This window comes from Sorex fumeus, unplaced genomic scaffold (assembly GCF_029834395.1).
Source record: "Sorex fumeus unplaced genomic scaffold, SorFum_2.1 ptg000092l, whole genome shotgun sequence".
In the NCBI taxonomy this organism is placed as follows: Eukaryota; Metazoa; Chordata; class Mammalia; order Eulipotyphla; family Soricidae; genus Sorex; species Sorex fumeus.
Window position 1 is genome coordinate 10,489,391 of NW_026606149.1, and position 27,161 is coordinate 10,516,551.

Below are 27,161 nucleotides of genomic sequence, written 5' to 3' on the forward strand. Positions count from 1 at the left end.
GGGGTGTCTGTGGGGACCTCCAGGAATGCTCGGGAGACTCAAGGTGCCGGGAAGCACCTGGGCTGGCCTCACACGAGGCGTGTGTCCAAACCCCTGCAATGTCTTTGACTCGTTTCATGATTTTAAAAAAAATTATGCTTTAAGAAACACCCACCGTGGGGCTGGAGTAATAGCACAGCAGGTAGGGCGTTTGCCTTGCACGCAGCCAACATGGCCGACCCGGGTTCGATTCCCAGCATCCCATATGGTCTCCCGAGCACCGCCAGGAGTCATTCCTGAGTGCAGAGCCAGGAGTAACCCCTGAGCATCGCCGGGTGTGACCTAAAAAGCAGAAAAAAAACCCCAAACAAACAAACAAACAAAAAACAAAAAAAACACCCACCCTGGGTGGTGGATTGTAGCTCGAGGTCAGGGGTCAGAGGTCTTGACATGGACGTGGTTGGTGGGTTTGTGGCCCTGGGCAGGGGATGAGCACGGGGCCGGGCCGGGGGCAGGGGAGACGCAGAGCCAGGGCCCGAGACCCCCGAGGACACAGCCCTGCATGAAGGTGCACGTCAGCTGCAGGGACGCACAGTGGGGAGGAGGGCACCTCCTCACACGTGGCCAACCTGGGTTCAAGCCCCAGCACCCCAGAAGGTCCCCCGAGCACCCGCAGGAGTGATTTCTGAACAGAGAGCCCGGAGTCAGCCCTGAGCCTCGCCGGGTGGGACCCAATCCACCACCACTGACAGCGAATAAAAGAAAAAGCAGAAAGGCAAGTTGCGGAGCTTGTGGCGGGGGCGACTGGCCGGCCTGGAGGGGCTTCGCGGGGTGCGGCCTCTGGGCCCAGCAAGTCAATACGAAGACCCTGTGGCAGCCGTGTTTCTCCACGCAAGCAACGGACAGCTGCAAAACCAACGCTTCTAAATGCCGCCGTAGAAAGGGCAGCGAAGCTCTAGGCCAGCGGCGGGGCCGGGTCCGGGGGAGGCGGCGGGCCCCAGGCAGACACCCATGGCCGCGCTGAGAGGCAGAGACGGTGCCCACCAGTGTCCACTGTCTACTGCGAACCGCCGGTGCGCCGGGCCCACACGGGATGTGCAGGGCTGACCCCCAGCCTGGTCACTCCAGGCTCGCTGCTCCGTAGGAGAGGAGGGTCAGGGGCGGACAGACGAGAGACCGGGGCCCGCGGGGCTGAGGCGGCGAGAACCCCCGAGACACAGACAGAGGCCACGCGACTCACAGCAGGACACGCTCCCCGGCTCCCAGCGGGCGGCAGCTGACCGGGGCCTCCCCGTGCGCCGGCCTGTGGAGGAAGCAGGACCCCCTCCCTGGGCAGTCGGCTTGCGAATGCACTGCCCCTTTCTGGACGGCAGAGTGACAGAAGCCCGCGGTGGACTGTCCCCGTCAAAGGCTGCCGTGGACTCTCCCAGCTCGTCCACTCTCACAGAGGCTGTGGACGCTGGCATGGCTGCCGGTGGCCCCTGGAGAGAAGACGTCCAATCTCCGTGTCCTCTCCTGTCCAGAGCAGCCACATGCAGACCTCTGACCTTTAGGCCAGCCACACGCAGACTTTTGCCCCTTGGGCCAGCGGCTCCTTTCGGGGAAGCAGAGGCCCCGTGCCCGCAGCCTGGCACCGAGCTGTGGGAAGGACAGGTGTGTAGGGGCTGCCCTGGGCTGCCGTGCGTGAGGGATTCAGGCTCCGCGAGAGGTCGGTCCTTGAGGGCCCAGCCCACAGACACAAGCCGCAGGCCTGTCTCTGCAGCTGCAGGCCTGGGGGTCTGTCCCCCGTGCCCAGAGCACACACACAGCCCCAGGGGCCCGGCCCTGAGGCGGGCAGTGTGGACCTGTCACATGCGCACGGCCCCCAGACGGCTGTAGCCCGAGGCCTGCCCTGAGAAGCACCTTCCATCCTTCAGGGTCCCTCAGGACTGCTGACCTCTCTGCCCAGGCCCCGGTCACCTGCCTGCCTGCCGCAGGCCCCTGGGTGCAGAGGGGCCGTCCTGCCTAGCCGCTGGCCACTGTCTGTCCAGAGGCCTCGAGGACAGGCCGTGCCGACAGAACCAGAGGCGGGGCAGCCCTGCGCTCAGCTGAGCTGACCAGCATGAGGCCCCACATGGCCTGAGGAGGGACACGGCGTGAGGCCACAGAGCAGGACGGGAGGGACAGGCAGACCGTCCACGTGGGGAGGGCGGAGCCCGGGTCCGACCCTCCTTTGGGGCGGGGAGAGCAGGGGAGTGGGCACTGGCCCTGCGCGGCAACCCAGGCTGGACCCGGCATCTGAGAGGGTCCCCCGAGGTCGCCAAGAGTGACCCTGAGCACAGAGCCAGGAGTCAGCCCTGAGCACCCCCGGGGGTGGCCCCCAGTTCTTTTCATTGTTTTGGGCCCCCCCGGGGGTGCTCAGGGGCCACTCCTGACTCTGCACAGAGAAATCACTCCTGGCGGGCTCGGAGGCCACTCGGGATGCCGGGGATCGAACCCGGGCTGGCTGCCTGCAGGGTAAACGCTCTACCCACTGCGCTATCTCAGAGGGGGTTTGGGCCATGCCCGGCAATGCTCAGGGGTGACTCCTGCAGGCTCAGGGTCCATGTGGGGGCCGCGTGACAGGCAGATGCCCACCCCCTGTCCTCCGCCTCGGGACAGTCCTCAGCTGTTTCAAAACAGAAACGTCAGCTCCATGAGGCTGTGCTGTGCTGGGCTGGCCTGGGACTCGCCACCTCCAACCACCTAAGGCCGATGAGACCTGGACGGTGGCAGTCAGCCTCCTGGGAGAGCTGGGGACGGACACTTCCGAACTTCCGCCTCCTGGGCGCTGACGGGGACAGAGGCCAGCGAGCCTCTTCCCAGTCCTGGCACGGGCCTTGTCAGGATGCCAGGGCCCAGGCCCCGCAGGGCGCCTCGGGGCTCAGCCGCAGGGTGTTGGTCCTCAGTCCAGCGGCTGCTCTCAGGAGACCCCCGTGGCGGGGGCCAAGGGGACACAGGGTCCGTCCCGATGGCCCAGAGGCTCGGTGTTGGCTGACTCTGCTCTGGGGCGTGTTGCAGGCTGTTGAGGGGCAGCGAGGTTGGGGCAGGCGCCCAAGGGCCCCTCCCCCCGCCGCCCAGCCTGTCCGGTGCCCTGGAGCCCGGGCGGGGGAGCCATGACACGCGAGTCCAGATCCGGCGGGGCAGGGCAGCGCTGCTGCCTCTGCAGGGAACAGTCTCAGGTGAGCGACGGCTCTGTGCTGGCGTGGGCCAGGGTGGGGTCTGTCCCACGGCGGCTCTGGGAGGCTGCTGGGGGCCTGGGGTCTCCGGGGGGCCGCGCACACGGCTGGCAGAGAGCAGACGTGCCGGGGAAGCCCGTGGTCCCGGCCTGCGGAGATGAGCTCAGGACGGGCGGCAGTGAGGTCGCGGCTGTCCTCCGACTCGCCCGCGGGGGGCAGTGTGGGGCCGGCTGGCGGCCTCTGTCTGCGCTTCCTTGCCGGCTCTGGTCCTGGGCACGTCCCACGTGGGAGCACGGGGAGCGAGCAAGGGGGGCCAGGTGCCTCCGACCCTGCTCCATACTCAGGTCAGCCCTTCGCTGGGTGGGGCTGACCCCGGCCGGCCAGTCTGGAACCTTCTCTCTGGAGGGCAGCGGCCAGGCCTGTGGGGAGGCCGCAGGGGCCTCGTGCTGCTCAGACACCAGCCAGGACCCCCTCGAGCGGCTCCCTGGGTCCAGCTGTTCTGTCGTGTCCAGCAGGGGTCAGCGGGGGTTGTGCCGCAGACGGGCCATGGACGCCCCCCGTGGAGCCGGCACTTGGGTTTCCGGGTGGCCGGGCCGGCAGGGCGTGGACTGTGCTTGACTGGGCTTGGGGACGGCGGAGGGTCGTGCCCAGGGGTCCCCGCTGGACACGGCACACGGGTCTGCCGCGGGCTCTGAGGAGTGGCCGCTGCTCCAGTGGAGACGCCCACGGACGGGCAGGTGCTGGGCGCAGGGGCTGGCAGGGGCAGTGGCAGCATCCACGGGGCGGCCTGGCTCCCCCAGCCCTGCCCCCACCCACCCTCCTCTGTGCCCGTCTACAGCCGAGGACCAGTGAACCAGGAACAGTACGGCACAGCCGGGCATCTCCCCAGGACAGAGGTGACAGAGACAGACAGAGACGGAGAGAGATGGAGAGACAGCAAGAGACAGAGACAGAGAGAGACAGAGATAGAGGCAGAGAGATGGAGAGTCAGACAGAGACAGAGATGGAGAGACAGAGATGGAGAGAGAGAGAGGATGAGGAGACAGAGAGACAGACAGAGGCAGAGATGGGAGGGGCAGAGACGAGGAGGGCGAGCCTGGTGCAGCGGGCAGAGACCCCGCTCCCGGCCCGAGGGTGGGGAGAGACCCTGGCTGTGCTGTCTGGGCAGCCCCAAGGGTGGGTTGGTCTTTGGGCCTTGGATCCCGGAGCCTGCCCTGGGCCCCTGTGCTGGACCCAGTCCCCTGGGACCCAGGGACGGGGCCTCCAGGCCCCCGGGGCCACCGGTGGGAGGGGCCAGTCCACCTGGGTCAGCCCTGGCCCAGCCGAGGGTGGCCAGCGGGTGCCTGGACCCTCCCCAGGAACAAGCACTGCCCCGCCACCCCGTGGGCCCACCCAGCGCGGGCTTGCGGGCAGGGGTCCGTGACCACCACCCAGCGCTGGCCCCGCTGCCCGGAGTGGCCGCCGCCCGGCCGCCCTCTCGTCCCGTCACCTGACTCAGCGCCCGAGACACGGTCCCGCGGGCCAGCAGTGCCTGCGACGTCCTGGGCCACGCCGCCCGCCCCAGCTGCGCCCCTGGTGCCGCTTACCTTGAACACGGCACACAGGCCGTCTGGGCGGCACGCTGGGCCGGGCAGGGAGCTCGGGCGCGGCCTTGGCCGGGGCACCTGCCAGGGACAGAGTGTCGGCTTGAGTCCTGAGCCCAGGGGCCTCCAGGACAGGGTGCGAGAGGCGGGCACCCTGCCCTGCGCAGGGACGGGCTGGGAGGCAGGGCTGAGGCGTCCTCGGGGCGCGCGGGCCTCGGCTCTGGGCTCAGTGCTGCGGGGACGGGGCCCCGGGAAAGGCGGCCTGGGTGCGAGTCACAGACCCCAGGCTGTGGCTCGGGAGCTCGGCTGGGCCGTCCCTGGCTGCGGGACGGGGCAGGGGTGGGCGGAAACAGCTCAGCAGAGAGGGGGTCGGAGGAGAGAGGGAGAGAGAGACAGAGGAGAGGGAGAGACAGTGAGAGGGAGAGATAGAGTGAGGGAAAGAGATGGAGGGAGAGAGAGGGAGACAGAGACAGAGAGAGACAGAGAGACAGAGACAGAGTGAGAGTGAGGGAGAGAGAGGGAGGGAGGGAGGGAGGGAGGGAGGGAGGGAGAGAGGGAGGGGAGGTGTGTGTACCAGGCGGGAGGTGGAGGCCCCTGGTGAGTGGGGTGACGGGTGAGGGGTCAGTGTGGCGCCCAGCGAGTGTGGGTGCAGGTTGCTGAGAGCGGGCGGGGGAGGGGCAGTCTGGGCAGCCCCCAGCGGCTCTGGTGCCCGTCAGTGGGCGCCCCTGCAGGAAGGCGCCAGCCCCAGCGCCGCCAAAGCTGCTCAGAGCCGGGCAGGCGCTTAGCCCACCCCGGACGCCCCAGCTTCTGGGGTGCAGGCAGGGGGGACCTCCTGGCGGCGGCAGGTGGGGCCTGAGAGCTGAATTCCACCGCGAGCACTCGCCGGGCAGGGTCTGGGGTGAGGCTGGGGCCCTCCCCCATGTCTCCGGGAGTCATCAGAGGCGCCTCCCCCTTCACCGAGCCTGGGGGCTTTGGCATGGGGGGCCGGTGCCCTCTGCCCGCTCTGCTGCCCAACTCTGACCAGGGCCCCAGGGAGCCAGGGCCAGAGAGGAGCTCCCACCCCCATCTGGGACAAAGACACAGGCGCCCAGCGTGGGGGGAGGGGCCGGGCCTCAGGGCCAGGGTGGGGTCGTGTCATTCGTGACCTCCATGAGTTGGGGGAGCCAAGTCCCCGCACCCGTGTGGAGCATCTTGGAGGTGCAAGCGCGCCCCCTTCCTTGGCCAGGGTGGGCACCCGAGACCTGCGCTCCGAGTGCTCGGCCCCTGCACATGGGTAGTGCGGTACAGGGCAGAGCCCGGGCGCAGACACGAGCTGAGCTTCTTCTCTGAGCAGAGCGCCGCGTCCGGGTCTCCCCACACCAGGACCATCCGGCACACAGACCACGTGTGCCACTGTCCACACTAACACCCGGAGGTCACATCCTCATGTGCCACTGTCCACACATGGCACCATCCACGTGAGCCACGGTCCACGTGCCGCCGTCCATTAGTGCCACCGTCCAAGCATTGTGCAGTCCACGTGTGCCACTGGCCACAGCCAGCAGCAGCCGCCACTAGCAGCAGAGGCATGCATGGCGGCCCAGACACCGGGAGTATGGTCCCTCCAGGGAACGGTGCTGGGCTGGGCGGGGGCCAGGGAGTCCCTGTTAGGCAAAGCCATGGCTTCCCCGTGACTCTCACAGACGGAGGTGCTGAGCCCTGCGGAGGGTTAGAGGGGCCGGAAGGGGCATGGGGTCGGGGGAGGAGAGGATTGGCCTCCGGACCCCACCGTCCCGGGCCCCAACTCAGTGGCCACTGGCCCCACTCTTACTGGGCCCTCGTGTCCTCCAGGGAGAGCTGAGCAGCCCAATGGTCAGACACGGGGGCTGCCCCCTCCGGCCGGGCAGGGAGCAGTGCCCCCCAGAGCTCTGGCATCTCCAGGGAAAGAGACTGAACTGTGCCCAGAGCGGCCCGCTGGGGGCAGGGCAGGGGAGGGGCAGGGCCCCCAGAGATGCCCCCCGCCCACATTCCAGGGCCCGAGAGCCCAGGGCTCCTGAAAGCGCCTTTCACCAGCCCGCCAGGAATCTGCCGCCTCCGGGAATTTGTCAGGCGCCCTTGAATGTCAGCGGAGCCTGCAGGGGGCTGCCGCATTCCCAGGGCCGGGGGCCGGGTGCCACATGGCTCGGGAGGGGAGGGGGCAGGGTGACACCCTCTGTGTGGGGCGGGGCGGGGGGCACGCACAGGAAACTCCTGTGCACAGAGGAAGAGCCAGTGACCCATGGCCACGCATAGGCTGGGGGTGACCCCTGCAGAGGCCCACACAGGGACCCCAAGACACACACCACAGACGCCCTGCAGAGACCCACACAGGGGCCGGCCAGAGAGACACCACAGAGAGACACCATAGAGAGACACCACAGAGAGACACATCCAAGAAAAACCCACACAGGGGCCCCCAGACAGACACCACAGAAAACCAGGACCCCCAGACAGACGTCACAGAGCAGACAGAGACCCCCACCTAGACACCCCGAGACAGAGACACCCCAGACAGGGACCCCAGACGGAGCCTTTGCAGGGCTGGGCCTGGGGAGCCGCAGGGCCTGTCCCCGGGGAAGCAGGGGACACAGGGGCCCACACTCAGAACTCCACAGCGCCCCGCGGGCAGGACGGTGCCAGAGGCCTTCCTCAGCAGCCCCGGCAGCAAACAGACGGACACTCTCGAAATCCTAATGCCAGGGCTTTAAAACTCTTTATTTTTTTCAAATCCCACAACAACGGTGACTTTCACGGACAATCTAGCCCAACGCTCTTGTTTTCTTTTGCAAGCAGATGCCTGATTCCCAGGGTCCCTGTCTGAACGGCGAGAACACGGACCTTTGGGTGCCGCTGCGGGCCCAGAGACGCCCCTCCCGCCTGTGGCTGCCCAGGCCGCCCTGCCAACCCGGCTGGAAGACAGCAGGAGGGTCCCGCCTGGCCCCTACCTGCACCGGGACCAGGGGGCCGGGGGCACAGTCATGCTCTTGGAGGGGGTGCCAGGATTATTACAGAGCCTGGGCCGGCCCTCCGGCCAGCCCTGCCCAGAGGGCCCCAGCCGGGGGGGCTCTGCTGCCCGGCCCCTGACCCGCCTGCCTGAGAGGTTGGCCCCCTCCGCCTGCAGAGGAAGCGGCGCACCCCCCCACCCCCCCGCAGGACCCCCGCCCAAGGGCCCCGGCCCGGGGGTCCCCCACCCGAGCGCACGGCCAGGCTGGCCCGGCGACTCCGGGACGGCAGGATGGGAGCCGCGGCACAGCCTGCCCGCCCCCTCCTCGCCCACCATCCAGAACCTTCTGAGTCTCGGGGGCCGGGGGCCGGTGCGGGGGACAGAGGGTCCTGGCGCGCCCGGCCCCGCCCTAGTCCTCGGCGCTCACCTTGCCGGAGCCGCGCTTGGGCCCGGGCCGGCCCCCGCCCAGCAGGCGGCCCAGCGAGTCCAGGAGGCCGGTGTCCCGGCGGCGCGGCAGGAAGCCGTGGCGGACGTGGTCCATGGTGCTGGCCGAGGCCAGGTACTTGGAGCCGTGGCGCTGCGACGGTCTCTTCTGAGCCATGGCGCTGCCCGCGGGGACGCTCTGCGGCTCGTCCGACTCCGAGGGCCGCTCTTTGAAGGTGTTGTCCTCGCGGCCCGGGGCGTCTCGGGAGAAGAGGCGGGTCAGGTGGGGGCGGCCCCCCGGCTCAGCTGGGCTGGCACGCGGCCAGGCATTCTTGGGGCCCGCTGAGCGCCTCGAGCCAGCCGCGGCGGCGCCCTGGGACGGGGGTCCATTGTTCCCGGCCGCATCTGCCTCCCCTGCGAACAACAGCGGGTGTGAGCACACAGGCTGGACAAAGCCGCTTTCTCCCTGGCCGCGACGCGCCCGCCAGCACTGGGCCGGCTCAGCTGTGGCACACGGCAGCCGCAACGCCCCGGGCGGGCGGGGTGGCCCGCGGACCCCCGGGGGACCCCACCTGAGGGACCTCTCAGAGAGAGCGGCCCCTCGCAGACGAGGCGGCCCCCGTGTCCCTGGGCAACGGGAGCCTCAGAAGGACGAGCGCCCCGGGTCCCGCGCCCCTCGCCGACAGGCCCCTCCCCGCACACCCCCAGCAGGAGCCGGTTCAGGCGTCGCCCTCACCTGGCCCACATGCTCATTCCTCGAGCCCACCCTGCGCTGCCACTGCCTGGACCCCTCAGGGGGGCCCGGCGAGAGTCACGCTCTGTCACCTGTGGTCCTCACTCAGCTCTGCCCTGTCTGCGGGCCAGGGGCCGGGGCCCCGAGGTGAGCACCCCCAGCCCGCCCGCTCCCCTGGGCAGAGGGGCTGCGCTGCTGTGACCACTGCCTGACTCAGAGCTGGCCCCGGGGTCACTGGGGTGGACGCGCTGAGCCTCTGGGCCAGGGCCGGGGCAGCTGATGGGGGAGCACCAAGCTCTGTCTCTGAGAAGCAAAAGGCCCAGGCCTGGAGGGGGGTGGACGCCAGGGTCTGTGAGGCCCCCGGTGACCTTCCCAGAGAGGCCCCCCACCCAGGGCACTTTCCCGAGAAGGGTCAGGGTCCCCAGGCCCGGGGAGAGGCCTGGCCAGGGGCGTCTGTGCCTCTGGAGGGCTCCCAGGTCGGCACACAAACCCCCCCATGGCCACGGGCATGGCAGGGCAGCAGCCAAGCTGCAGGACGTGTGGTCAGCCCAGGGCACAGTGGCCAGACCCGGCAGGAGCAGCTGGAGGACACAGCACACAGAGCTGCAGAGGGCCCGGGCACCGTGCAGGGCCACGCCGGTCAGCTGTGCCCAGGGCAGTGGGGGCCGTGCTGGTCAGCTGTGCCCAGGGCAGGGGCCACACCGGTCAGCTGTGGCCACTCCCGGGGGTGGGGGCTCCGGCTGGCCGCTGTCCTGCGGCGGGATGAGAGCGGAGGTGAGGGGCAGTGGGGCGTGGAGCCAGCCCCGCCCCCGTGGGCTCTGCTGCGTGGGCCACAGGCGGCCTTTGTGCGGCTGAATGGGGCCTTGTGAGGAGCGGGCGTGGGGTCGGGGCCCGGGGCCGGGAAGGTGTTGGGGTCTGGCCTGACCCGCAGCCCCCCGGGTGGAGCCGGTCTGGCACGGAGGGACCCCAGCCCCGCACAGCAGCCTCGGGACTGTCTCGGGGAATGGGCGGGAGCAGGCGGGAGCCTAGAGGGGGGACCCTGGGCTCTCCCTGCAGTGCTCGCGAGCTCCTGGGACGGCAGCGTTGGGCCAGGGGCAGCCGGGGTGCCAGGGAGATGCCCCCCCGGCCACCGTCCAGTGTTCTGGGTGTAATGGAGGGGCCGGGACCCCCCGGCTACCATCCAGCGTAATGGAGGGGTGGGCGCTGCTGGGTCTCAGAGGCGGCGTGTCCCTGAGGTGTGGCCGTGGCCTGCTGGCCAGGACCCCGCGGGCCTCCTCTTCCTCACCCGTGGCCAGCCCCTCGCCCCAGGGCCACCCACGGGAAGATGCCAGGCCGGGGACAGCGGAGCCCAGCCCTGGCCGCACCGTGGCCGTCGTGGGAACCCTGGCCAAGTGCAGACATGGGCCTCCCTGTGCCTGACCCCTGACCCCTGACCCAGAGAGCACAGTGGGAGATGCCCAGCTCGGGGCACCCTGCCCACTGGCGCTGGACCCCGCGAGGCAGAGGCCCGGGGCCACAAGCCATTGAGGGGGACACCGCTCTCAGCACAGACAAGAGTCCCAAGGCGAGTGCCCCCTGCAGAACAGAAGCATAGTGTGTGTGTGTGTGTGTGTGTGTGTGTGTGTGTGTGAGCATGCGTCTTGTGTGCATGTGTAAGTATGTGTCTGTGTGTCTATGTGTCTGTGTATGTGTGTTGTATGTATGTGCATGTCTGTATGCATATGTGTGCATGTGTGTCTGTGTGTGTATGAGTGCATATGTATGTATGTCTGTGTGAATGTATGTGTGTGTGTCTGTGTGAATGTGTGTCTGTATGCATATATGTGTGTCTGTGTATCTGTGAGTGACTGTGTATATGTGTGTGCATATGTGTGTGTCTGTGTGCATATGTCAATATATGTCTGTGTGTATATGTGTGTGTCAGTGTGTGTCTGTGTATGTGTGCATATGTGTGCGTCTGTGTGTCAGTGTCTCTGTATGTGTCTGTGTGTCTGTGTGTGTCTGTGTATCTGTGCACACCCCAGGGCTTCCTCCTGCCCTGAGTCCGGGACTCCCTCCTGATGAAGCCCCAGGGGCCACCTGGATGCTGGCAGTGGGCCCAGGCGAGTGCCCCCCGCCCTGTGTGGCCTCCCTGGCCCTGGACTCGCCCTTCTTTGGCAGACAGGGACAGCTCCCAACCCACCCAGGCCACCACCGTCCCCCGTGGGTCCAGAGCCCCCCTGGCATGGCTTACGGGGGGTCTATCCTCACCTCGCCTCCCTCAGAGGCCCCTCCCTGCCTTGGGGTCTGCTGGGTGCGGGGTCGGGGGCTGGAGCAGGGCCCGGGACAGGGGACCCAGCTCTGCGGGGGACGGACCCTGTTGTTAGCCGGTGACAGAAGGGCCCGGCTTGTCCCTCTGCACCTGAGGCTGTGGGTGGATCCCCTCGTGTGCGTGCGCCAGCTGGGGGAAGCTTCTAGAACCCTGGCACACCACTGCAGGACAGCGCAGGGCATGGTCTGGGGCGGGAGGGAGTCCGGGGTCATGCCCAGCACCCTGGGTGCAGAGGGTGGGGGGCCATCGGGGCAGAGACCCCAGCCCATAGCCTCGCCTCGGGCGCCCATGTGCTGGGCAGCCCAAGTGGGTGCCCACGTCCCCCCATCGGTGACGGGCCTGGGGCACAAAGGAGCTTCAGGACGGGCACCCCTTGCACAGGGCCCATCTCGGGAGCAGGGACACAGGGACAAGGGCACGGGTGGGCTGAGCTGCCCAGGTCAGCCTGGGCTGGCGTGAGGGGTCAAGGCAGAGGGGGTCTGGCCGCTCGTGCTCGGGGCCAGTGCTCGGCTGGGGGCAGGGGCGTCACCAGCTCCCTCCCACTGCACTCGGTGACTGGGCCCGTCAGCCTATGGCACAGCCAGGGGGCCAGCAGGTCTCAGGACACCCTCAGGGAGCCCCGAGCAGGAAGGGGCTGGCCTGGCGTGGCAGGGCTGTCTGGGGGGCCGGCCCCAGGCAGAGCCAGGATGTGGGGACCCAGCAGGGGGTCTCGAGGGCTGAGGGAAAGGCAGGGAGTGGGCGAGGGCAGACACCCTCCCCCCCCACCCACGACTTCAGATACTTCCGACCGGTGCCCCTTCCCCGCGGGCTTGGCCTGGCTGGACCCGCACACGGACCCCGGCAGCAGCAGCACGGGGGGCACAGCCTAGTTTCCCTTGTGCCCCCCAGATGGGGAATGTGCAGTGTGGAGCCGGGTGGGGCCCCGGGCGAGCAGGGGGACGGCTGTGTGGGCCCAGAGAGGCCCCGCGCCCGGGCGCCCGTCCCCTTAGAACATTTCCACCAACGCCGCCCACCCGCGCCAATGGCCCCTTTGTCCACCCGAACATACGGGTTCGCTGTGCTCGAAATAGCCCGGCCGGAGCCGCCCACAGGGGGTGGGTCACGGGAGCAGCAAGTTGGCCGGAGGGACAGGGCTGGGGCAGTCGGGCCCTGGGCATCGGGACATGGGCCTGCCCCAGACAGGGGACACGCAGGACACGGGCCTCGACATGTGGGACATGGGCCTGCCCCGGGCAGGGCGGGATCTGGGGGCCGGTGGGGCTGATGCTCGGGCCAGAGCTCTGAGGTGGCCCTCAGCCCTGGCTGGAGGGGCCCTTCACCCCAGGGTGCCCGGGAGCCTAAGCAAGGCCTGAGCAGGCCGTCCGGGCCACCCGCCCCAGCACGCCCTGCAGAGGCCCTGTCCCACAAGGCCAGTGTCCCGGGCTGCCCGTGACCTCAGCCCCGCTGCCCTGCAAACCCCACCCACGGATGCTGGTGGGTCTCCCTCGCCGAGGGTCTGTGGCGGGAGGCCGGGCGGGTCCCTGAGCCCACCTTGTGTCCGTGTGTCTGTCTGTGCTCACCTCCACGCCCCTTGTCCCTGGGGCTCAGACCCTCATACGTTGTCCCAGGCTCTGTGTGTGTGTCTGTGTGCATCAGTGTGTCTGTGTGTATCTGTGTGTGTCAGCGTGTCTCGGTGTGTCTGTGTGTGTCTGTGTGTCTGTGCACACCCCAGGATTTCCTCCTGCCCTGAGTCCGGGACTCCCTCCTGATGAAGCCCCAGGGGCCACCTGGATGCCGGCAGTGGGCCCAGGCGAGTGCCCCCCGCCCTGTGTGGCCTCCCTGGCCCTGGTCTTACCCTTCTTTGGCAGACAGGGATAGCTGCACACTGGCTCAGACCTGGAGCCCTCAGCCCGGTCAGGCCTGGCCACACTGCCCGTCCCTGACTCCTGTCTGCACACCCTCGGCAGGTGGCGACCATGTGAGCCGGAGTGGGACCCTGGGCACGGCCGTCGAGGCGAGTGGCTGCCTGTCCCAGGCTGGCGGAAGGACAAAGACAGACGCCGGGCTGGGCCCGAGAGTCACCTCATCTCAGCAGAGGGTCAGTGTGGTCCGGGCAGGACAGGGCAGGACGTGCCAGCGCGTGGCAGCCTCAGGCCAGGAAGGGGCCAGGCAGGGCCGCAAGGTTCCCACAGGGTCAAGCTGGACGTGGGGAGCATGGGGAGGCACTGGCTGGTCCACTCGGTCTACTCCCGGACGCCCACAGCCCCGAGGGCCAGCGTGAGTGCTCGGACCTGGGTGGCATCAGGACCCCAGGGCCCAGTGGGGAGAGGCCCAGCGGGGACGGGGTCTTCGCTGAACTTGTGTGCAGGTTGGGGGGGGGGGGTCCCGGAAGGCACCTGCTGTGCCCACGGAGGGCAGGTCCCCATGTGGCCCTGCCCAAATGCGTGTCTCTCCTCTGCACCCGCGTGTCCTCTCCTGCCCTGAGGGAGGCCCCCACTGGGCTGTCAGACTCGAGGCCGTGTGCGGAAGGGGCTTTTCCCGAGGGGCAGCTGCACTGACTGGTGGTCAGTGCCATGCGGCAGCCCTCCTGTGCCCTGAAGGCCGCCACCACCGGTCAGGGCAAGGTCCAGCGGGGGCAGCCCTGTGTGCAGGGTGGCGCTGGGTGGGGCCTGGGACCTGCCTATCTGCAAGGCAGGCAGGTGAGGACGGGCAGGCCCGGCCCAGCCCCTGACTGCGGAGGGTCTCAGCGGCTGCCCCCGACCCAGGCGGGGCTATGCTGGGGGGTCGCCTCTCCCGGACGCTCCCGCTGAGGTTCCTGCCTTCGCCCAGGCAGTGGGCGCCAGCCGGACCCTCGCAGACCTTTGCCCGGGCCAGGGCACGACTGGACACAGTACTTTCTGTCCCCACTGCCCAAGAACAAAGGCCCCGTGTCCAGCCCGGCCGCCGAGAGCCACACACAATGGCGGCTTTCAGGAGCGCGTTGCCAACGCCGAGCGACCCCCACGCAGCCGTGCGGCCGTGCCAGCTGGTGCCAGGCGCTCCGGCCGCGGGCAGACGCACGGCAGCTCTGGGGATCGAGAGCCGGGTCAGGCTGGGCAGAAAGTCAGACAGAAAACTGCGGTTGTACAAGGAGACGCCACCCAGGAGAAACCGGCACCGGGCGCTCCCAAGGCGACCTGCCGTGGGGGGGTCTCACAGCCCGGCGGCTGCACCGGCCCCTCTCAGCACGTCAGGGCAGGGCGGGGGCCAAGCTGGGCCGCTCGTGTGTTTGCTGTTTGGGACGTCACCTCAAGGCTACACCATGGCACTCCATCCCATCTGCCAGAAGGGGGCCGGCAACGCACTGGGGGGCTTCGGGGGGCTAGGGGAGGGGGACACTGGCTCTGTGCTCGAGGGTCACTCCCAGTGGGCTCAGGGAACCCTAGGGGCTCCCGGGGATCTAACCTGGACTGGCCGTGTGCAAAGCAAGAGGCCGCCTCACTGTGCGAAGGCCACCCGCACCCTGATTTTCATAGATACGCCCCCAGAGCCACGAGTGTGAGGGCCACACTGCCCGCCCGTCCACCGCCCCGAGCCGTCCTGCAGAGGCCCTGCTAGTGGCGTCTCCCGATTCTTCCCCCACAGGACCAGGCCGTCCCCCGAGCCAGCGCACGGGGGCAGCTCACCTCAGGCGACTCGGCCAGGCCCCAAAGGTCCCCAAGGGTCCCTGCAAGCCCACGGTGGGCGGGTCCCGCTCCGGAGGGCCGAGGCCCAGGAGAGCTGCACACACTGCGCAGGGGGCGGGCGCGTGCCCAGGGCGGCTGGGTGGCTCCTTGGGGCCAGTGCCCCGGGGCTCACCGGGCACCCCTGCCCCCAGCTCCTCCTGGTGTGGCATGCTCGGGCCGGCCCAGCGCAGCCTCTGCCCCTGCCCCCACCTGGCCATGAGCCGCCTGCCCGCCCTGCGGTGCCTCGAGGTGCCCGTGGCCCCGGGTGCGACCCTGGCTGTGCTGAGCGGGCGTCTCCCCTCAGCCCCACACCTGCAGGGCCGGCTGCTGCCTGGGGAGACCCCCGTGCTCCCGGGAGCACCGCCCCCCGTGGCTCCAGGACCAGCCCGTGGACATGCAGCCCTGCACTGACAAGCCCGGCCCCGGCCCGGGGGCCCCTCCAGCTGGGCCTCCTGGTGCCTGAGGACCCAGGCAGAGACCAGCCCAGTCGCCAGCGGAGGGTGGGCCGGTGGCGTCCCCAGTCAGGCCCTGTCCTTCCACCTCTGTCTCCCAGGGGATGGATGCCAGAGGGCTCGGGGCCGGGGACAGGAGCTGGGCAGGGCTGGGCCAGGCGGCGCCACCCTGGTGGCAGCACCCCAAGGTGCCTGCCCTCGGGATGGAACGGGCAGGGCTCAGAGAACAGTGCTCAAGCTCGGGCACACGCTGAGTGAGGTGTCCCCGGGCACGGGGCTGTCCGCAGGCAGGAGGGCAGGAGGTCACTCAGGCAGCAGCAGGCCACAAAGGCCACAGGGCAAACCCTCCGGAAAGGTCGTAGGACAAAGGTCAGAGATCAAGGGACCAGAGGAGTCGGGTGGCCATAGCCTGAGGACGTCTGCTCCTCGGGAGCATGGCGGGCCTGGGGTGGGGATGGACAGGGCCATGTCGCCGTCGCTGAGTGGACACAGGGCCCGCCCCGGCCACCTACCGAACACGTCGCTGTCTTCTGAGGCATCACGGGCGAGGGCGTGCCTGCTGCTGTCCCCGTCTGCTCGGCTTGCGGCTCCAGCCTGTGGAACAGGACAGTGACCGTGAGTGCCCGCGGGCCTGGCCATGCCACAGGGCCACCCTCAGAAGCAGGAATGGCCACAGTGCCCACGGCCACCCACGGCCACCAGCACATCTCTCTGAGCACTGTGCCCGGAGCATTTGCGTGTTCTGCAGCGTGAACCCCTCCTGGCCACTTCCCTGCATCCTGCGGAGCTGCAGGCAGACACTGGGCTGCGGCCGACCTTTGTCCAGCAGTGGCCTGACGAGGGGCTCCTGCACCCTGACCTGGGACACGGCCGGGCGGAGCCTTCAGTCACTTATTCCAACCCCCCCAGGGCCGCCCTTCCCCTGGAGCCCTCTGACAGCCATCGGGAGCCCTGACTCGGACGCCTGTGGAAGTGGACAGGACGGGTGGCTGGCCGCAGGGACCAGGGGAGCTCGACCTCCCGGGCCGCAGGTTCGCAGGCCCCACCCAGGCCTGGCTGTGGCCGTCACCCCTGACCCCTCGGACACTCGGCGACCCCCACGCTGCCCCAGGCCCTCAGCCCAACCTCCCCGACTCAGGGCAGTGTCCAGTGGCTACAAAAGGGTCCCTACAGCCGTGTCCAGCAGCAGACGCCCCGCAGGGCCCAGCGCTCTCCCCTGGTGCTCCTCTGCCCTGGGCTCTGTGACAAGCTGTGCCGTCTGCGGTGACGTAAACGTCTGCGATGGCACCAACGAGAGCAGAGACGTCCCCGGATGGAACCTTCCAGCCAGAGTCCCCCCGCGCAGAGCTCGGGGATCAGAACATGACCCCGGATACCCAGCTCAGTGGGCGGACACAAGGGATCCCCGCAGCTGGGGCTTCGGGGGGCTGCCAGGGCTCAGGGGCCTGTGGCCTCTCGTCCACAAGAGGGACCGGCCCTGCCAGGCCCACAGCAGGGCCCGTGAGGCCCCTCACGGGAGCAGAGGCCCCAGGGCTCGGCAGCCAGGCACCAGCCTTGAGAACTTGCCAGCTCAGCTTCACCCTCTGCTGGGAGGAGGGAACTGCGGCGAGCTCGCCCTCTGCTGGGAGGAGGAAACTGCAGTGATCTTGTCCTCCGCTGGGAGGAGGGAACTGCAGCGAGCTCGAGCTCGCCCTCTGCTGGGAGGAGGGAACTGCAGCAATCTTGTTCTCTGCTGGGAGGAGGGAACTGCAGCGAGCTCGCCCTCTGCTGGGAGGAGGGAACTGCAGCGAGCTCGCCCTCTCCCTCACGGGAAGGGAGCAGTGGGGCCTGAAGGAGAGTGAGATGGCAGGGAGGGGGCAGGAGACGCTCTGAGGGGCTGCAGCAGGCCGGGTTCCTTCCCCAAACCCACCCAAAAGAAGAAGAATCAGGCTTCGGAGGGGAGAGATGACTTTCGCCTTGGCTGGCGGGCCAGCGGTTGCACCGTCTGTCCCCGCTCTGTGCAACTTCAGCACCCAAGGGTGTGTCTGCTCACAAACTGGGCCAAGGCTTCTGACAACGTTAGGCTGCTGCTGAGCTCAAGACTGCGGACGGGAGGGCAGGCGGCTCCCAGCTGCCCAGCCTGAGTTTGGGACCCGGCTGGCCTGGCCACCTCAGCCGAGGCCGAGAGGGTCCTATCAGAGACAGTGGCCTGGGGCGGGTGGGAGGCCCTGCAGCCTTGTGGAAGGGGTGCGGTCTGGGGCAGCCCTCCATCACCATGGAACTGTGTTTCAATGGTGTCTGCTAATCACACACGTTAGTTTTACAGTGACCCTCAGGCTGAAAACTCGGGGCCCTCCTACAGACAAGGGGTCTGAGGCCTCCAGGAGACACTTGTGCTGGCCCAATGGATCAGAACCAGCACTGCCAGGGGGTTGTACTTTCCTTAAAGCTGGTGCCGGAGATTGGGGATGCGAGCCATCCCCCCGCCCCCCGGCCCCTCCAGAAACACCCCCTGCGGTGTCAGCTCCAGCCGCTGCATGTGCGTGGTCACGCCAGCACCCACCTCCAGGCCGGGCTCGAGGGTCCCTCGACTGTTTCCTGGGGGCTTAGCCTGGCGTGAAGGGGCCTCTCCCCACTACAGCCACCCAGAGCACTTTCCCTCCCGTCAAGAGACCGCCCTCGCCCTTCCCGGAGCAAACGCTCTGCTACTGACCCAAGGAGTTCACTGCAGTCTGAGTGTCACGGACAGTTCTCGGGTGAGAAACAGACTCGCTGCGTGAGTTCAGCCCAACATCGAGAGTACAGTCCACACCCAACACGACTCAGCCCGGCTCAACCCAATCCACAACACAACCTACCACTACACAAACCAACACAACCTAATCCCAGATAAGACACCCAACCTAACACAGTACAACCCAACACAAGAAAACCTCACCACAATACAGCCCAAATCAATACGACTCGACCCACAGCACAACCCAACACAGCACAATACAAAAACCCAACAACGCAAGGTAATCAAGTGTGATTCAATCCACCACAATACAGCCCAACACAATCCAACAGAATCCAGCACAACACAACAGAACCCAACCAAGACAACCCAACGTAACTTAATCCACCACAATACAACCCAACTCAACACAGACCAACCGAACCCAATACAACAACCTAACACAATCCACTTAACTCAATCCACTCCAATATAACCCAAGTCAGCCCAACCCAATACAACATAACACATAAACCAACACAACATATATCAATCACCACACTACAACCCACATATCTATCACAACATAACCCAGTGCAACCCAACCCAACATAACAAACGACATCACACCACAATACGACACAACAGTAAAGAACAGACCCCAACCCAACCTAACACAACCCAATTAACACCACACAATGCTAAGGACTTAGACACAACACAACAGTCAGAGAGCCTGGACGCTTCGCTAAGTATGGGGCAAGAGAATTTGACATACCAGCCAAGGGAAAGGGGTGACACAGAATAACACTGTCCAAGAGACCCCTCCCTCTGAGCACGGGCCAAGGTGCAGGAAGCCAGGCCGGGTCCCCCAGGGATGCAGCCAGTACCCCAGCGGGGAGACAAGCCCCCGTGCCAGGTGTCTGTTCCCGCGAGCAGAACCCCATCCAGGTCCTGGGTGCTGACTCACAACTCAGCAAGCACGGGTAAGGGGGACGCAGGGCTGAGAAGGGACAACCCCCGGCATGTCACGTGGATGCCTCCCGCGGCTGGGCCCCATGTCCAAGAAAGGACTCATGCGCCCGGACCGAGGGCAGCACCAGCCGCGGGCCTCTCATCTGCAGTGCCCAGCTCTGGGGAAGGCTTCTTCCACGGCTCTCGGGAAGGCCACCCCCAGCCCGGAGCCCGTCCTGCCCGCGAGGGGACCTTGCACACCTCCCTGTGAGGCCTCGCCTTCCGGCATGCGCCCAGAGGGCTGAGAGGCTGATGTCCAGTGTCCTGCCTTGCCAGGCATGGTCCCTTGCGTCTCTGGGTGCTCTGGAGTGCGGAGAGGCCTCTGGGAACACACCCCAAAGTTTCTTTTTGGTTTTGTGGCCACACCTGGCAGCGCTCAGGGGACCAGACATGCCAGGGATAGAGCCCACGCCAAGGCCAGGGCCCTCCCGCTGTCTCTCCCCAGCACCCAGAGCTTTCGAGGGGCGACTCCCAGAGTCCCCGGCCCTGAGACAAGCAGGCGTGCTTGAGTGGAGGGGCAGGTGCCTTTATTTGTCCCTGAAAGGCCACAGGTGGGTCCTTCGAGTGTTGTGGAGAAAGACACGTCCCCCCGCCTGACCTCAGGAGTACCCAGGTGCAGAGCCGATGTCCCCCCCTTGGCTGTCCAGCTGTCCAGTCTCGGCTGCAGGAAGGCTCTGAGCCCTGACGAGCGTCAGCCGAGTGAAGATGCAGACTGGGAGGAACCACTGCCTCAGTGGCGCTGGCCCCACCACATACCCCAGGGCCTTCCCTCGTGCCTCCTGGACGTCCACCTGATGCTCCCTCACCAGAGGGTCACCAGCCCGCAGCGCTGGTGTGACGAGGTGTGTGCTGGTGTGTGCTGCTGTGTGCCAGTGCGTGCTGGTGTGACAAGGTGTGTGCTGGTGTGCGCTCATGGCTGGTGTGGCCTGGGGCTACTGTGGGCATGTGTCATGTCTGCTCTGAGGCCACAGGGCACTTGGCAGGGAGAGGGCAATCTGCCCCGTGAGGCGGTGAGAGGCCCCTTGCCCTGGGGAGATGCCCAGGATGCAGCCACCCCAGGAGACCCCCGTGACCCAGCAACCGTCTGTCAGGAAGCCATATGCCTGGGCAGGCCCTGCTCTCTGCGGCTGCAGCCTGAGGCTGTCAGCGACCAGCGGAGGCAGGGTTGGGGGGGAGGTCCACAGAGGGGGCAGGAGGCGGGCAGAGGCGGGAACAGGGGTCTGCACCCCAAACACGGGTCTGTTCCGGAAACTTCTGCTGACCACCCTGGGCAGTCCTGGGACTCCCCCAGGGACATGGCTGAGGGGCAGGAGGTCCTGGCGGTGGCACCGGGAGTCCCTCAGGCTCAGGCACCCATGCTCACAGGAGCCTCTCGGAGCAGCTGGGAGGGCCAGGCTGGCCCAGGGTCCCGGCACCCGGGTGACCCACAGCCACCAACCGCACCTCCAAAGCCACCCATGAGCCGCTGCTCTGCATCCTTGGGGCCAACAGCACCCAACCTCCTGGGCATGGACGGGAGGGGTGAGTGGTCAGGGCAGCCAGGGACACTCACTCCAGTGTCCCTCCCCCCAACACTCCCAGAGAGGGGCAGATCTCTGGGTCCCCCTCACACCTGTCTGTCCCCAGAGACAGGCTGGGCCGGGCACCTTCCCCTCCCCCCAGGGCCTCTGGGATGTGCCTGGGCAGTGCCCAGCTGCCCCCGACCGCGGTGGGCAGGCTGGACACATTCTCCAGTGACTGGAGCTGCAGAGGTGCAGACCCAGGGCTGCATCCGGTGCAGCGAGTGGTCCCTGGCCCTGCCCTGACCCCTTCCCACTGGTGGACACCCACAGGGTCAGCGGAGGTCTGTGCACACACAGGGCATGCCAGCAGTTCGCTAGCACACGAATGAGAAGGACCAGACAGGCTGCGGCTCCGAGACAGGGTCCACTCGCAGATGGCCGGCAGGACACGCCACCTCCCGGGCCCGGGGCTGAGAGCCGGGCAGGCAGGGGTGCAGCCCGAGGCTGGTGCCCCGTGGCCATGCCCTGTCCAGCCTCCCCAGCTGCACGGCCACCCCTTACCCTCCTCGGAGGAGGAGCAGGAACTTCCTCAGGAGGCGCGAAGCCCCTGCCCAGACATCAGACCCCGGGCCACGGTGGCCCCTGAGTGCCTGTCCAGGGCTGGGCTGCGGGGCACCGGGTGGATGGGCTCCAGGCACAGGCTGACCTGGGGGGCACGTGGTGTGGCCAGACCTGGTGGGTGGCACAGAGAGAAGACAGCACGTACGAGAGAGAGAGGGGAGAGAGAGAGAGAGAGAGAGAGAGAGAGAGAGAGAGAGGAGAGGGAGAGAGAGCGAGAGAGGGGTGCGTCTCTCACCCACCCCAGAGAGTGGATGGCTCGCCCCCCTCAGGTGGGCTGGGGGGCGCCCCCAGGAGAGGGGCTCCGGGTGGGGCAGGAAGTTAGGGTGGGGCAGGAGGAGGGTCTGAGGGTCCTCTAGGAGGTGGGCTGCGCTGGAACTCTGGGTCACAGACACCCCTAATCTCTCAAGCTCCATCATTCAAGGCTGCTCTGTCCCCAGAGGCTGACCTGGGCTCCCAAGCACTGGATCCAGTGCACAGACAGAGGGAGAACAGCTCACAGACAGAGGGAGGAGGTCAGCACACAGAGGGAGGAGGCATCTGCTCACACCAGAAGTGTCTCCCAGGTCTGGGTCACAGAGTTCGGTTCTCCACGAGACCCCCACGCCCAGGGTCCCAGGGAGGTCTTGCAGCAGCTGGGCAGGTTTCGGGGCAAGGGTGTGTCACTGGGAACCGGGATGTGGAGGCTGAGGGCTCCAGGGGTGAGGGGTGGGGGACTGGTTCCTTCCAGGCTGGCGTCTGGGGCTACCGCAGTCACAGGATGTGGAGGAGGCGGGTGGTGCCCCGGGGTGGGGGAGGGGATGCCTCCCTGTCACGGCACCGCAGGCAGATGGAGCTTCCCCTCTGCAGCCTGAGAAGAGGAAGCTCTCCCAGAGCAACCGCAGGGACAATGTGGAAGAGGGGGGCATGTGGGAGGGGTGAGGCCACGAATGTTAGGTGAGGCTACGTGTGTTAGGGGAGAGCCACATGTGTTAGGTGAGGACCACGTGTGCTAGGTGAGGCCACGTGTGGTAGGTGGGGCCATGTGTGTTAGGTGAGGGCCACATGTGTTAGGTGAAGATCACGTGTGTTAGGTGAAGGCCATGTGTTAGGTGAAGGTCACATGTGTTAGGTGAGGGCCACGTGTGTTAGACAAGGGCAATATGTGTTAGGTGAGGCCACGTGTGGGAGGCGAGGCCACGTGTGTTAGGTGAGGGCCACATGTGGTAGGTGAAGGCCATATGTGTTAGGTGAAGGCCACGTGTGTTAGGTGAGGGCCACGTGTGCTAGACGAGGCCACGTGTGTTAGGCGAGGGCCACGTGTTAGGTGAGGTCACGTGTGGTAGGTGGGGGGCCATGTGTGTTAGGTGAGGGCCACGTGTGTTAGGTGAGGACCACGTGTGCTAGGTGAGGCCACGTGTGGTAGGTGGGGGGCCATGTGTATTAGGTGAGGGCCACGTGTGTTAGGTGAAGATCATGTGTGTTAGGTGAAGGCCATGTGTTAGGTGAAGGCCACATGTGTTAGGTGAGGGCCACGTGTGTTAGACAAGGGCAATATGTGTTAGGTGAGGCCACGTGTGGGAGGCGAGGCCACGTGTGTTAGGTGAGGGCCACATGTGTTAGGTGAAGGCCATATGTGTTAGGTGAAGGCCACGTGTGTTAGGTGAGGGCCACGTGTGTTAGGCGAGGGCCACGTGTTAGGTGAGGTCACGTGTGGGAGGTAAGGCCACGTGTGTTAGGGGAGAGCCACGTGTGTTAGGTGAGGACCACGTGTGCTAGGTGAGGCCACGTGTGGTAGGTGGGGGGCCATGTGTGTTAGGTGAGGGCCACGTGTGTTAGGTGAAGATCATGTGTGTTAGGTGAAGGCCATGTGTTAGGTGAAGGCCACATGTGTTAGGTGAGGGCCACGTGTGTTAGACAAGGGCAATATGTGTTAGGTGAGGCCACGTGTGTTAGGTGAGGGCCACATGTGGTAGGTGAAGGCCATATGTGTTAGGTGAAGGCCACGTGTGTTAGGTGAGGGCCACGTGTGCTAGACGAGGCCACGTGTGTTAGGCGAGGGCCACGTGTTAGGTGAGGTCACGTGTGGTAGGTGGGGGGCCATGTGTGTTAGGTGAGGGCCACGTGTGTTAGGTGAAGATCATGTGTGTTAGGTGAAGGCCATGTGTTAGGTGAAGGCCATATGTGTTAGGTGAGGGCCACGTGTGTTAGGTGAAGACCACATGTGTTAGGTGAAGGCCATGAGTTAGGTGAAGGCCACATGTGTTAGGTGAGGGCCACGTGTGTTAGACAAGGGCAATATGTGTTAGGTGAGGCCACGTGTGGGAGGCGAGGCCACGTGTGTTAGGTGAGGGCCACATGTGGTAGGTGAAGGCCATATGTGTTAGGTGAAGGCCACGTGTGTTAGGTGAGGGCCACGTGTGCTAGACGAGGCCACGTGTGTTAGGCGAGGGCCACATGTGTTAGGTAAAGGCCATGTGTGTTAGGCGAAGGCCACGTGTGCTAGGTGGGGCCACGTGTGCTAGGTGATGCCACATGTGTCAGGCAAGGGCCACGTGTGTTAAGTGAGGCCACGTGTGTTAGGTGGGACCACGTGTGTCAGGTGGGGCCGTGTGTGGGAGCTGAGGGCCCACGGCCACACGTGAGGGTGGCCGGTGACTTACTTGGCTGCTGGGAGGTGTCGGATGTGCCCCCCTCCAGTGCAGGCGTGTCTGCCCCCAGCTGCGTTGTTCTGAACCGTCAGATCTCAGAGAACAGCGCCTGAGCTGCCCTCCGGCCAGCACGGGGCCACTGCGGGCGCCCACATCTTCAGTGCCGGCATCTTACCTTGCTGCCCTTCTCGAACCTGGGCTCGTGCTTGCCTGCGTGGTTCCCCATCCTGGACGGGGGGTGTGAACCTGAGGGAAAGAGGAGCTGTTAGCTTCCGCGGCCGCCCCAGCTGTCACAAGCGAGCGCAGCCTCGCAAGGGCCACGCACTGTGGGCGGCAGGGAGGGGCGCGGTCTGGGGAGGGCGCCCCCGTTAGAGAGACGCGGGGTGTTCCCCTTTAGAGAGATATGGATTGTCTCCCAGCTAGAGGAACACAGGGTGTCTCCCAGAGAGAGACGCAGGGTGTTCCCCTTTAGGGGACCGCGAGGTGTCTCCCAGCTAGAGGGACGCGGGGTGTCTCGGCGGGGCGTGAGCACAGCACCCCACGTTGCCTGGGTGCCCCAGCAGGCTGGACAGAGCAGTGGACACACGGGAGGGCCAAGCAGGGCTGTCCACATAGTGGTCATCACCGTCAGCTGTTCACGCGGACACGTGCCCCGGGGGCCTCTCATGTCCCCATGGGCCACCCCACCCCTGCTTCCTACTGCCCACCCGCCCCACCGCAACACTCTGGGGGGGGAGGACGCGTAGGACAGGGCAGCGCAGGAGGGGATCGAGGGCCCCGCGGGCTGGACAGGAGAGGCCTTGGTGCAGAACACAGCCCCCCCAGCCAGGGGTGCATCTCTCACCCACCCAGAGAGCGGACGACTCACCCCCTTCGGGTGGGCTGGGGGGCGCCCCCAGGAGAGGGCCCCAGACCTGGGGCCAGGAGCCAGCGGGGCCCCAGGAGCTGGCCCTCCCTGGGGACACTCGGAGCCATGAAAACAAACGCACGTCACACGTCGCAGCAGAGGCTGGACCGGCTGGGGGTGGGGTGCCCAGGGGATGGGGTGCTCACGGCCCTCGGTGGAGGCTGGCCCAGAGCGCGTGTCGGAACCGTGACTCAGGCCCAGGCAAGACCCTGCAGGCATGCTGGTCTGAGCGGCAGAAGGGGACCCTGCCCGGCCAGGGCGGGCACAGACGCCTCCGGAATCTGCCTGGGTTCCCGGCCACCGGGAGGGCCGTGCAGCCGGGCTGGAGCTGGGCTTCCCAGGACAGGCCTGTCTGATGGAGGAGGCTTCCGGGGTGAGGCGCCGAGCCCGTGACAAGAGGCGCCTGTGGGGGCACCCGGGGACCAGGCAGGCCTGAGCCTGAGCTCAGAGGCCCGAGGCCCTGCCCACTCCCGGCCGTGAGGCCCGGGGACCCACATTCCTCTGGGCCCCGTCACCGGCAGCAGCAGGTGGCACCTGTCTGACTGGCCCGGCCCGAGGCACTTCCGGGTCCACGCCTGCATCTCTGCTCCCTCGGAGGTGCTCTGGCTGTGGCCCACGGGGCATGGGGGCTCAGGTGCCCTCGCCCCGGGTACTGTCCTGCGGCCTGTCCCCCACCTCCAGGGAGAAGCTGACTCAGGCAGGAGGGCCCAGGCTGCTGCCCCGCCCTCCCAGTGTCTACATCCAGAACCATCCAGAACCTTCCAGGTCCCGGCCAGTGTCTGCGGGCTGAGTTCCCTGCTTACTCTCAGCCTCCAGCACGGCCCTGGAGGGGCACCTCGGGGTGCAGAGCCCAGCGCCCGGGAGGGACCCTCCCCACAGATACGCACACATCTACTCCCCCACATGCACGCACACAGAACGCACACGCGCAGACACGCTTGCCTGCCTGTGTGCACACCGAGCGCACGTGTGCAGCACCCACCCTCCCGGCCTCCGCCCCTCCCGGCTCGGGCAGCAGTGCAGCTTCTGGCCCCCAGCAGCGCCCCGGGGAGCGAGCCGTTATGGGACCATGACATGCCCGCGGGAAGCCTGCCTGGCTGGTGGCCTGGGAACAGGGCTGAGGGGCAGTGCCAGCACGCGTGACCCAGGCGCTCGGAACACCAGAGAAGTTCTCAGAGGCAGGAGCAGCGCTGGGGGTGTGCGTGTGAATGTGTGAGTGTGTGTGTGTGTGCGAGTGCGAGTGTGAGTGTGTGTATGTGTGTAGGAGTGTGTGTGTGTGAACGTGTGACTGTGTGGGTGTGTGTGGGCTTCTCTCTGCCCCCTCCCTCCGTGCCCCCTCCCGGTGCCCTGCCCTGTCCCGTGACCACTCTGATAGTGATCTCTGTCCCCTCCACTGGCCTGGAAGAATGTGGTTTGGGGACATCACCTGGCGGGTTTCAGTGGACATTCCTGAGGCCTGATGTCTCACCTCCGTGCCCAGCTGACTCAGGCCAAGGTCATGGCCCGGGTCACAGGGAACCATCCTGACTCCTGCCCCTCCTCCGCCCCCACCTGGGACCCCCGAGCTCCACCCAGCTCTGGCGCTGCTCCCTGCAGTTTCCTGGCACCCCCAGCCACACCCCTCCCTCTTCCCCTCACCCTGTTTCTGCCCCCCCTCCCCTCACCCTGTTTCTGCCCCCCCCCCCACCCCCGGCTTGGCCTGTGGCTGCAGTTAATCAATTAATCCCTAATAAAGGACGATATGGCAGTTGGCTTTATGGTCCCTTTTTGATCTTAGATTAGACCTTGGTGAACTGAATGTCAGTTAGTGGAAATTCAAGGATCTCAACTACAAACGCGGGAACCGCCTTCTAGGAACACCCACCCACCATGGTCTTCAGTGGCCTCCGTGTCCCATCCTTCCTGGCCAGCGGCAGTGGTGAGCATGGGTGCGGCCTTGCTGGCTCTGAAGATGCCCAGCCTGCGTTCCCGCCCCCCCGTCACGCCCACCTGTGGGCAGGACCTCTTAGAGGTGCCCCTTCTCAGCAGGATACTAAGGATTACTGCATCATTAAATGAGCCCTGGAGAGACATCGTCTGAAAATAACACGGCCAGTCAACCTGCCCTTCAAGCCATCTCACTTATCTTAAGTAGTGGCCCCCTCTCTGGCCTGCCTCCCTCTCTTCAGAAACAAATATCGCTGAGCACCCCACCCTGGAAATCTTCCTTTTACAAGTAAGCAGGGACCACCCCCAATATATCCAAGGCTGCTGCCCCCCAGCAGTGCCCACACCCTCTGGGCAGCGGACAGCGGTGCCCCCACCTGGCAAACATGATTCAGCGGCAAGGGCCACCATCTCCCCTCCGGCCCTCGGGGCAGTGGGAGCGCCTGGGCGTGCAGAATCAGCCGCCTCTGATTTCTACATGGGCATGCGCACGGATAAGCATGTTATTGCATGCATTGTGCATGGATAAACATGTTGTTTGCATGC

The 27,161-nt window shown here is 66.6% G+C and overlaps 1 protein-coding gene across 1 annotated transcript in view; it reads right to left on the reverse strand.

The window, feature by feature from the left end:
• MBP (myelin basic protein) overlaps nt 1-27,161 on the reverse strand; it is a 36,250-nt gene that overhangs the window by 3,318 nt on the left and 5,771 nt on the right. Inside the window, exons 2-5 of the mRNA XM_056131492.1 lie at nt 23,958-24,028; nt 15,836-15,917; nt 8,149-8,558; nt 4,763-4,840 (exon numbers count right to left, since the gene is read on the reverse strand). Of these exons, the coding sequence (XP_055987467.1) occupies nt 4,763-4,840; nt 8,149-8,558; nt 15,836-15,917; nt 23,958-24,008 (621 nt within the window). The 5' untranslated portion in view covers nt 24,009-24,028. The remainder of the gene's footprint in view (nt 1-4,762; nt 4,841-8,148; nt 8,559-15,835; nt 15,918-23,957; nt 24,029-27,161) is intronic.